The sequence below is a fragment of the Macaca nemestrina genome, chromosome 17, assembly GCF_043159975.1.
Source record: "Macaca nemestrina isolate mMacNem1 chromosome 17, mMacNem.hap1, whole genome shotgun sequence".
Taxonomy (NCBI): domain Eukaryota; kingdom Metazoa; phylum Chordata; class Mammalia; order Primates; family Cercopithecidae; genus Macaca; species Macaca nemestrina.
Genome location: NC_092141.1, coordinates 53,897,095 through 53,908,766, shown reverse-complemented (window position 1 = coordinate 53,908,766; position 11,672 = coordinate 53,897,095). Strand labels below are relative to the sequence as shown.

The window sequence follows — 11,672 nt, the reverse complement described above, 5'->3', positions numbered from 1 at the left end:
ATACCCTACATGATGATAGGCCGTTGTTCAAGTTCTCCGCAGGTTTTCAGGTTGCATTGGTCATGAAAATACTTGGTCCACCAGAGCATGCATACACTCAGCACAGTTTTGTAGTCTTGCTCTCCACTTATTTAGCTTAAAAATAAACTCTGATCACCTGAGGATACCTGGTCTTATATTTTCCATGCACATAAAAGAGCCCGAAGTGCAGCTTAGAAATTATATATAATTTTTTTTTTTGATTTTCAAGTTATATTTTAGAATGTGGTCGATGTCAGTCAATTTCACTCAGTCTAATTGACACTGGATACTGAGCAAATTAAAGACTAGCTTCTGAGTCATGGTGATTTTCTGCCTCTACAGCTCAACCGTCTCTACCTTCAGTTGCATTTACTAGACTTGAAATAATTTTAAAGTGTTTAAGTTAATCCACAAACTTCTATTCCTTCACCCCTTACGAAGATATAGGAAATAGCTATTCTTTCCCGACTCTGGCTGAGTGGCTATTTGGAATCTGCTATATTTGATTTTTTTATTGAACTTCAAACTTGTGTCTCTTTTGGAGACTGGGAGCAATAGAATTTAGCTGCCCCTGGTGAGAGGGAGAAAAGGGTGAGAAGAAAAAGGGATGTGTGTTTGGATGAAAAGTAGCTTCTAATATCATGGACTACATCAACAGTTTTGCAGATTCATAAGTGGGAGCATCTCTGCAAAGGAGCAGAGAAACCAGAAAATGCAAAAAAAGCCCCAAATAGCAAGCCCTCACATTTGTTTAGCGCTTCACAATGTACCAAGCACCTCCACATAAATTATCTCATTTAATCCTCCTAGCAACTCTGCAAGCTGGGAGGCACAGGCATTAGTTCATATTTCACACAAAGAAACTTAAGATCAGAGAGGTTATCCAAGGTCACAGGACAGAGGCAGAACTTGAACCAGTAAAAACGGAGTAAGTTTATTGAATGAGTGTTTGTCATTTATTTACTGGAGCAAGGTTAAGAGTGCAGGCATTGGAGTCAAGCAGACCTATTTTCAACTCATAGCTTCTCCATGTATTAGCTAGCCGTAGGATCATGACCAGTCACTCATTTCTCTGGGCCTCAGTGTCATCATCTGAAAAATGGGAATAATGAAATATATATCATTGTCACAAGTAATACATGAGATAATATATTTAACAGGTCTAACGTTGCTCCAGAACACAAACACACAATAATTTATGCCTTCTTTATGCTGTTGTTGGCATTTGTTGTAGTAGTAGAAGAAGTAATAGTGGCAGGTGTGAATGTATATCTAGCCCCAAATCCTGTGTTCATTCTATGCAATACACTGCATTGATTTTTTTTCTTCTCCTTTTGCCACATACATTCTTTTCTTTCTCTTTTATACAATTTTCTTTCATCCTCCTTCCCATCACATGTATAGAAATCCTACCGTCCTCTGATGTGAAACACACATACACACACATGCCTGATTTAGTATCTCTTCTATCTATCTACCTATCTTAGTCTTTCCTACTCAGATTTACTCAAACAATACAGGGCTCAGGGAAAGGACGGGGAAGCCTCAAGGAAAGGATAGGGAAGGACTCATGCTCCTTTACATGAGTCAGCCTCAGAGGAGAGCTTGGCATTCCCAACAAATGTTTTATTGTTTTGATTTCCATGATCCTACACCAAGTAAAGAGCTTTGGGGGTCTCCAGTAGTTAAGCTAATTAGATATAATTTTCCTTTTTGGTGCTTTAGCTGAGTTAGAGGTTTTGGGAAGGAGAGAAGGAACAAGCCTGGGTTAGGCATATCTAGCCTAACTCCCACGTGATGCCTTTCACTTCTGAATTAATTCCCTGGATAAAGTGCCCTTCTGACAACGAGATAAACAGGTTCATCTAGAGGTTTGGCTCACTGGAGTATAAAGCCCTTCGTAACCACAGTGCTTGTCTCCATCCACCCCAGGTTCCTAGCCCCAAGTAGGCTACAGTGGCAGGCATTGTGTGCTCAACAACGTTTCACACCCACTGGGGATCTGAAACATAAACACTGCTTACACTGCAAAGCTCTCTCTGCAGACCCGCAAGGCTGGTGCCAAAATGGCTGCCTCATGTCTGCCCCCACCGGGCTGCACAAAGGACTCCCCACCCAACCTCACTATCAAAACTTCTGAAATGACAGGACAGGTGGCAACCGCTGGCTGGGCAAAAGGCTAATTTCCAGAACTTCAGAGGAGAGCTGTGCTGGCATCTTTTAAGAAGTTGATTCTGAGGAACGTTTCTTCTATGGTCATTCCTATTTTTAGGACAGTTTTAAACCTCCAGAGCCTCTGCTATCCGTTTCTCCTTGAAGGGCCAACTGAAGGGTTTTTCAGTGGCTTGTCAAATGTTCTTTATCTAGTATTTGTTTGAATGTCTCTAACAAAGAGGTTTAGTTTTGACTTACTGTTTAAGCTCATGCAGGTTAAGACAGGAGCACTGAGGCATTGCTAGCCAATAGGCTTAATTATTTGCTCATACACAAAAAAGCAAATTGGATAATGCCTCTGCTTTTGGCTCTTATCTAACTTAATGTGGACAACTTTGCAGATGTCTTGTCAACAAACTGAATGAGCCACGGAAAGTGAGGCATTCATTTTAGCCGTAAACTTTGATGAACTTTTTTCTGTTGCTAGATATGAATCAGACCCCAGGAAACTTAGAAAGAACATAGAAAAAGCATTATTCTGTCCTTAGTGATAAAACACCTATTTTTCCTTGGGGTCAAAAGTTTGGGTCACCTGCAAATACACAGTCAAATAATTGTCAGCAATAACATCAAAACAATTCAAGAGGGGGCTGGGTGCAGTGGCTCATGTCTGTAATCCCAGCATTCTGGGAGGCCGAGGCCTGTGGCTCACCTGAGGTCGGGAGTTCGAGACCAGCCTGGCCAACATGGAGAAACCCCGTCTCTTACTAAAAATACAAAAATTAGCCGGATGTGGTGGCTCGTGCCTGTAATGCCAGCTACTCAGGAGGCTGAGGCGGGAGAATCACTTGAACCCAGGAGGCGGAGGTTGCAGTGAGCCGAGATCATGCCATTGCACTCCAGCCTGGGCAACAAGAGTGAGACTCCAACTCAAAAAAAAAAAAAAAAAAAGAAAAAAAAATTCAAGGGGGAAATGAAAGTCTAAAACAATTGGCTATCCCCATGAGTAAAACCAACCTTAATTCTTACCTCATAGTATACACAAAAATTAATTTGAAATGGGTCATAGGCCTAAATGAAAAAGCTTAAACTATAAAAGTTATAAAGGAAAGTATAGGAGAATATCTCCAGGACTCAGGAGTAGTCAAAAGTTTCCTAGTTCACAGTAAGTAATAATCATGAAAAACAAATTAACAAATTGAACTTTGTCAAAATTAAAAACTGCTCATGGAAAGACGTTATTATAAAAACTAATCAGCAAGCCACAGATGGGAAGAAAATATTCACAACACACAAACATCTGACAAAGAGATTATAACCAAAGTATATAAAAGAACTCCTAAAATTCAGTAATCAAAAGATAACCAAATTCAAAAATGGGCAAGAGACTTGAACAGGAAGATGTGCAAGTTGCTAAGAAGCACACGAAGTAGCAGATGCCATCATTTGTCATCAGGAAAATTCAGATGAAAGGTCCATTGAGAACTGACTATCCATCCACTAGAATGGCTACAAGTTTTAAGAGAAACTGACACCACCAAATATTGATGAGGAGCTAGAACAACCAGAACTCACATATACTGTTGCTGGAAATGCAGGACAATTTACCTGCTTCAGAAGACTATGGAAGAGCTTCTTCTAAAGTAAAACACACATCTCTTCTATGATTCAGCAATCCTGCTCCTATTGGTTTATCCAAGAGAAATGAAAGCATGTGTTCACAAAAGAACTCAGACAAGAATACTCATAAACATTTTATTCGTGCCTAAAAACTGGAAACAACCCAGATGTCCACCAATACAACAGATGAACTTTTGTATATTCATACAACGGAATACTACTCACGAATACAAAGAAATGAACTACATGCAACATTGGTGAATGTCAAAAATATTGTGCAGAGTGAAAGAAGCTACACACAAGAGAGTACATACAGTATGATTTCACTTGCATGAAATTGTAAAACAAGCAAAATGAATCTATAATATAAGGAGGCCAGGTGAAGAGAAAGAGAAGACCAGCCACCCCAGTGTCCCAGCTGAGACTAACACAGATTGCAGAATAATGAGAAATAATAAAATGGTGGTTGTTTTAAGCCACTAGGTTTTGGAGTGATCTGTTATACAGCAATCAAAAATCAGAATCATTGCTTTCCTCATGGAATTGTCAGACTACATGATATGACACTCATGGAAGGGCTCTGTAAGTGGACAAGTGCTAAGCACTTGTGAGCGGCAGCCATCTCTGGGCATATGTGCAGATTGGGGTTAGTGTTCATTAGGGATATGTCCATTTGAGAATTAGCCTGTAGAATTCAGAGGGTCTTACTACCCAACCAATATAACCTTTGATTTCTTCTATCCTGTTCGTTTCTCTTGAGCAGCCGTCCGCAACTGCTTCTGGGGAAGAGAGAGAGAGAGAAAGAGAAAGAAAGTTATTCATGGTCAAAATAACCATGAATAAAATATTCATGGTTAAAATAAAGTGTTAAAAAAATAAAAGAAAATAACATTTACAAATGGCCAGAGCAGAAAAGATGCATCAATTTCATTTATCTTGTTAAGGAATGGGGCTAGATTGAAGATTAGCCAGTGCTTATAATTTTTAAGACTCTAAGAAATACCTTTGAAGTTAGAGAAGGATGGAGAGAAGTGAGAGGGAGTCACCATGGTCTAAAGGGCTGGTCCTCAATCTGGTCTGTGACAAGTTGATCAGGCTCAGGGGAATTAAATTAAATGAACCGATTTCCCAAGAAACTGCTTGATCAACCAATGCCAGTTCATCCACGTGCAATGAGAAATGCAATTTCCAAGCCACAGTATTTAGCTCTGTCAGGTGGTAAGGAGAAGATTACTCTGGGAAACCAGATTACTTGACCTGATAAGAGTTTCATGTCTGCAAACATGGGGAAGTGAGGACATGCAGAGAACCATGAGCAGGTGGAGCGCTTTGGGTGTACTGAGTAATGTCAGTGGACTGTTACACAAAGCTTAGGTAACGCATCTTTTGTGCACCTGGAATCTGCAATCTAACAGATTTCTAACCAGGCTGAGCGGATGCTCTCAGTCCTCCCAGTTTATGAACTTACAGGGATGTAAGGAACTCAAGACAGGGAAATAGCCTCTCTCTCCAAAAGGATAGTGGAGATGGATTCCCTTTTTTATTAAAATATATATATATATATAAAATAGAATTAATGGATTCAGACCATTCACGAAAGACTATTAGCTCCACGCCCAGCTCAGGCACCTTCTCTAGAATCCCTCTCCTAATAATGTAAGTGCCCCTGCCACCTCCATCTTTCCATTTTTGTTCTTTTAATACTATTTTACATTGTTTGTTTATATGCCAAACCCTAAACGACGAGTTCTTGAAGGTTAAAATTATGTCTTTTTCATCTTTTTTCACTAGCTCCCGCATAGTCGCTGGCATACATACCGTGGTGCTCAATAAATGCATGTGGCATTAACTAAAAGTTTGCTGTTTCTGGAATTTGTCTGAAACCTGAAACACTGCAACAACGTCTCACTTAGAACGTCGCCTTACCCTTTTGCCATAATTTTAGAGTGAGGAGGTTGAGGTCACTGGATTACGTGTCCTTTTATGAGGAACCTACAGCTCAGGGCAGAAAGGCACTTGCCACAATCATCCTGCCAGGGTACCCTGAATCCCCTTGCGCCGCCGCTCCTGATCTCTGGGGTTTCAGGCGCCTCCTCTCTTACAACCCCTTCCTGGGGAAGTAAACCCCATCAAGACTCCACCACATCCTTCCCCAGCAACTCAGCCTGGGGTCACAGAGGCCTTTACGTCTCACTGAAAACCGGTTTTCTTTAATTCGTGCCCATTCGTTCTTGCAGCCCCTTCCCCAGATCGAACTACCCTAGTCTTAGTAAGCAGAGGTAAGGAGGGAGGGGGAGAAGCTGCCTGGACCCCCGCGGAGCTCTCCAGGGGGCGCCGCGACTGCACGCCACGCCAGCGCCCGCACCACCCCACGCGGGAACGGAGCTACCACACAGGGGTCGCACGCAGCTCTCGGGGACCGTGGGCGCCGCGGGGTCAAACTGGCTGAGGGAGACGTCGCAGCTGCTGTGACAGCAAGGAAAGCCGAAACCCCCGTAGGGGATACTTTACAAAATTATTTTAATCACCGTGCAGACCTAATAACTTGACCCAAGCACAGTCACCTGTACTCACCCAGAGTAAATATTCCTAAAATCCCATTCAGTGTGTCTGTGTCTCTCCCGCCTCTTTCCGTTTCAGGCAAATGTCTACCCCTCTCGCCCCCCACCGTTAACACCTCTGGGCAGCGTGGGCAACAGTGCCCAGCAGCTCAGCCCTCTGCTCCCCATTCTGCTTTTCGCATCCCATTCGGACTCGTAGGAAGTAGTTATTTTTTGGTGGCGGTGGAAACCGGGCAAGAAAGAAGACGCTAAGCTTGGCTGGGGCCAGGAGAAATATTGAGAAGAGTCATTACCTTCAATCCGATCTAAACCAATCATCTCAAACTTGGCTACTCTTTGGAACCACCTGGGGAGCTTTAAAAACTATGGACGCCCGGATAGCACCCCAGAGGTTCTGTTCTAATTGATCTGGGATGTGGCCTGGGCATCGGGATTTTTTTTAAACTCCTCAGGTTATTCCCAGCCTGAAAACTATGGATATAAATTTCTCATTCCTCTTCCCATCCAGACCCCAAAATAAAATAAAATAAAATAAAAATACCGGAGCGTAAGTTGATGGCCCAGGGAATCTGGCACCTACTCCCCTGTAACCATCCAGCGCTGCAAAGTCCCGGAAAATCGGCGCGCGCGGCGACGCTAAACACACGGTGGCGGGGCAAGCGGGCCAGGCGGGCGGGGCCGCGCGTGGCCCCGCCCCCGCACGCCTATGGGCGCGAGGTGCGGGCCCTGACGTCACTCTTGTCAGGGCCGCGGCACATGGGTGGCCGGATGCGCTGAGCCCGGCGCTGCGGGGCCGCGGAGCGCTGGGGAGCAGCGGCCGCCGGCGCGGGGAGGGGGGTGGGGTGGGACGGCGCGCCGCCTCCGGTGCTGGCACTAGGGGCTGGGGTCGGCGCGGTGCCTTCTGCCCTTCTGCAGCCGTCGACATATTTTTTTTCTTTCTTTTTTTTCAGTTTTGAACATTTTGCAAGACGAGGGGTTCGAGGCAGGTGAGAGCATCCTGCGCGTCGCCGGGGAGCCCGCGGGCACTTGGCGCGCTCTCCTGGGACCGTCTGCACTGGAAACCCGAAAGTTTTTTTTTAATATATATTTTTATGCAGATGTATTTATAAAAATATAAGTAATTTTTTTCTTCCCTTTTCTCCACCGCCTTGAGAGCGAGTACTTTTGGCAAAGGACGGAGGAAAAGCTCAGCAACATTTTAGGGGGCGGTTGTTTCTTTCTTTCTTATTTCTTTTTTTAAGGGGAAAAATTTTGAGTGCATCGCGATGGAGAAAATGTCCCGACCGCTCCCCCTGAATCCCACCTTTATCCCGCCTCCCTACGGCGTGCTCAGGTCCCTGCTGGAGAACCCGCTGAAGCTCCCCCTTCACCACGAAGACGGTGAGCGCTGCCGCGGCCCCGCTCCGGGAAGGGACGACGCTCCGGGGGTCCCCCTCCGCGGCCGGGCACGCCCGCTGGAGCATCCCCCCACCCCGCTCCCGCCCTGTCCCGCGGCGCCCCGGCCCCGCTCTGATGAAATTGAGGAGCTCACCCAGCACCCTTCCTCCCCTTCCTCCTCCTCCTCCTCCATGAAAGGGGAGGAACCCCTCCTGAGCTACATTTAAAGAGCTTCGGGCACCCGGCCTCCCTGGGTCCCGCTCCTGCGGCGCGGGTGGGAGGTGTAACTTGACAGGTCAGGATCGTTCCCTAGAACGAGGTACACTCGCACGCAGAGCGAGCCCGCCTGCGGAGGGCAGAGCCTCCCGGGCTGGAGAGAAGAAACCCTGGGGCCTGGTTCTGTGCGGGGCAGGGGGCGGGGGTCGGCTTGAGGGAGGGGGTCTCACTGCGTAGCCTGGGTTTTGGGGTTGTGTTACAGCTTCTGTTACTGGTTAGTATTTGTAACCCACGAGGTGTGAGAGAAGACGCCTTTTCTCCTGGTGAAGGGTAGCCGAGAAAGCGGGGTGGGGGCTGGGGCCGGTGGGGGGAGTGGTCTCTCGGCGGGAAGCGGTGCACGCCTCCAGCGCTGACACTTTCCCGGTGCACTTTTTCTGGTGGGAGGGGAGAGCGGAGCAGGCTCACGTGTAATCGCGCAGGAGCCTCCTCTGGCTTGAGCCCTTTCTTGGTAAGTCCCAAACCTTCCCAAGACAACCTTGGCCATAGCGGTAGAGGAGGGGTACGTGTGATGAGGCCCCAAACCCAGCTAGTGATACCACGGATTTGGGTTGATGCGGTTTCATGCCTTCGGTATCACAGTAGCAAATGCGAACCGTGCGACTCACAGCGTAAAGTCTTGAAAGGTTATTTGGCTACAAATAGCTTGGGAGTACTTGCACCTTCTTTCCTAGGAGAGGACAACCTGTTGCATTGCAAGAGTTTGCAATCTGCAGATGATAGCCACGGACCCCTCCTTAACTATGCTTTAAGGAAGAGCATTTGGGAGGAAGGGGCTGCCTGCTGCAGGCTTTTGCATATGTGGGTGTTTTAAGTCAGATTTTCAGATGAGACGGTAGAGGGTTAGAATGGATGGCAGTGGAGGCTGTGTTTCTCTGAAGATGAAACTCAGAAGCAAATTCCTTAATCCCAGATTCCACCCACGACTGAATACTAGAATTGGCAAGATCCAGAATGCTTGTTAAAGACCTAATGGGCGAGCAGTATTTCCAGGTAGAAAATAGCTGCATACTTCCAACATAAGTGTATAGAATAACTCACCTTTTCCAATATCTGTGCTTTTGAAAGGTTTTGTAAATGCATACTGTTTGTAAATTGGATCACACTCAAATGTTTGGGGAAGAGAAGGAAGAAAACACTTTGTATTTTTTTAAACTCCTTTCGTAAAAATCAGTGTGCCCCAGTGGCTTTAGAAGCTAAGACATGTGAGCTCAGAAAGTTCTCATTTTTCTCCTCTGCCAACATGAGGCATTGGTCAAGTTCCTTCAAGTCTCAGAGCCTCCAAGTCTTTGTTGTAAATGGAGGTAATTGCTATTTTGCAAGTTTATTGTGAGATTTTTGAGATAATATATGGAAATAACCAGATATCCAGTAGGTGCTCTAAACATGATATTAAAGAAGGGTGGAAGGTCCCTGCCTTACCAAAATTAAGACCACTAACCCACTGGCTTTGTAAGTCTAAATGACCTCGTATTGTTGCTGTGTTGAATTTCTGGAAGATAATTCAAGCCTGGTTATTGGCTGTTGTTTTGTTAAAAATGACAGCAGTTGCATATAATCGCAGGTGTTATTTTACTATTTTAAATTTAAGTTATTACTCTTCTCAAATAAGGTGCTGAGGCTGTTCGCTGGTTTTTATCCTAGATCAGCCTGTAGCCCTGCCCCAAGGGCTAGTGCCTTCTTTCCAAAGTAAATAGGAAGATGTTGAAAAACAGGCAGAGATCCACGTCCTGCCTGAACTTTTAACTCTAGATCTACAAAAGACAGCAGCCAGAGAAGGATCCTGCCATTAGTGAGAAGTAGTTTTATAACAGGCCAGGAAGAGTGGTAAAAGAGCGGTATTGTTTTTCTTTTCTTTCTTTCTTTCTTTCTTTTTTTTTTTTTTAAGTCCAACTTTCCCTTCTTCTGCAGCATTTAGTAAAGATAAAGACAAGGAAAAGAAGCTGGATGATGAGAGTAACAGCCCGACGGTCCCCCAGTCGGCATTCCTGGGGCCTACCTTATGGGACAAAACCCTTCCCTATGACGGAGATACTTTCCAGTTGGAATACATGGACCTGGAGGAGTTTTTGTCAGAAAATGGCATTCCCCCCAGCCCATCTCAGCATGACCACAGCCCTCACCCTCCCGGGCTGCAGCCAGCTTCCTCGGCTGCCCCCTCGGTCATGGACCTCAGCAGCCGGGCCTCTGCACCCCTTCACCCTGGCATCCCATCTCCGAACTGTATGCAGAGCCCCATCAGACCAGGTAAGTGCCCTGAAGATGCTCCCTTCAGAAAGGGAGGAGGAGGGTGAACGGGACAGGCGAGGTAGAGTTAGCGTAAACATCTTCACACTCAGGTTTTGGCAAATATCCTAAGAGAGGAACCTTCTTCGGCTCCACTCCTGGCAGAGGCTCTCCCACTTTAATGAGCGTCCATGTCACTCATCCGGAGGGTCTGGTAAATACAGACTCTTTGTGTCTACCCCTAGAAATTCTGAGTTTTTGCAAGTCTGGAGTGAGGGCCCGGGCATATGCATTTTAACCAGCTCCCCCATGGGATTGTGACGCGGCCGATCCAAGGGTTGCAGGTTTAAGAAGTAACAACTTACAGTTAATGATTTGGCTAAGTTAAACCTCCATCACATCTCCTATCTCTTTTCCTCATTCCCTAAACACATAGATAATAGGTAGCCTCTCAATAGGGGTTGGTTTACCTACATTCACTCTTCTCTGTCCTGAAGGAAAAAAAAATATGAGTAGGGATGTGGGGCAGGTATATTTTTTCCATCCTTTTCATCTTGTTTTGTCATTAGCTGAGATATAGAATCTAAATCCAGGCTCTCATGTTGTGCTTCTGAGGCTTCTTCAGGACCAGACTCCATCTCTCTCGTTGCTATTCCCATAAACCCAACTGTTCTTACTTTCTTTTTTTTTTTTTTTTCATTTTCATCTGTCCATCACACTCAATCTACCTGTATCAGAGCCCACAAGGCTGCGAGGTCAGCTGTAAATGATCTTGAAATAGTACACAAAAATATCACCTGAAATGACCAGTACTTCAAAACCCACTGCTAATGCTCAGATATAAACACAGATTGAAGCAGCTTTGAATTCATGCCTTTAGCACCCTGTAGTACAAAATGAACAGGAAGAAAGACAATTTCATGTGCACAGGTAACCAGGAACAAAGATTCATCCAGATAAATCGTCCGGAAGGTCACAGAGCTGAGGGCCTTAGCTGTGGGGGAAGACAGAAAGCAGGACAATGCGAAACTTGTGCTAGAGATTGTTACTGAACTCCGTGTCCTCGACCCTTGTAGAAGTTTCTGTGGCACACAGAGCAAGATTTAAATGGAAGGAAATGATGCAAAGGAGGAAGAGAATACCCCTGCCTTGATATATTCATATTAGAGTTAAAGTTCTTCCTTTCAAATCTCTGCATGCTGGCCCCTTCTCCAAAATTCACTTTGAATTATAGCTCAAGGCCACTGGCTGGAATGGAATTAATTCTTAGTCTCCAGCCACCCCTGGAGGCTGCGGGGGCTTGAGAAAACACTCCTTTATGGGATCCTGAGCCCCTGCTACTTAGAATGTGCGGTGCCACTGTCTTCAGTTTATTTGTAGGAACAGCCAACAAAATGAATAACCCTTCAAAGTGGGAAAACAGCGAGGAGACAAGGGAAC

General features: G+C 45.4%; 1 protein-coding gene and 1 long non-coding RNA gene across 4 annotated transcripts in view; one reads left to right on the top strand and one right to left on the bottom strand.

Moving 5' to 3' along the window:
• Positions 1 to 815: 815 nt before the first annotated feature.
• Positions 816 to 6,998, bottom strand: LOC105476771 (uncharacterized). The gene is made up of 4 exons (XR_984226.2): positions 6,898 to 6,998; positions 4,521 to 4,574; positions 3,784 to 3,858; positions 816 to 1,113 (listed from the first exon to the last, which is right to left on the bottom strand). It is a non-coding gene; the product is annotated as an uncharacterized lncRNA (long non-coding RNA).
• A 92-nt stretch (positions 6,999 to 7,090) lies between these two features.
• Positions 7,091 to 11,672, top strand: part of LOC105476770 (HLF transcription factor, PAR bZIP family member) — a 60,100-nt gene continuing 55,518 nt past the window's right edge. The window contains exons 1-2 of one of the 3 annotated variants that reach the window (XM_011732943.2): positions 7,091 to 7,736; positions 9,918 to 10,253. In XM_011732943.2, coding sequence (XP_011731245.1) covers positions 7,622 to 7,736; positions 9,918 to 10,253 — 451 coding nt within the window. In that variant the 5' untranslated portion in view covers positions 7,091 to 7,621. Of the gene's footprint in view, positions 7,737 to 8,363; positions 8,458 to 9,917; positions 10,254 to 11,672 lie in introns of those variants that run through there. The other 2 variants (XM_011732942.2, XM_024791237.2) reach the window with 2 other exon arrangements.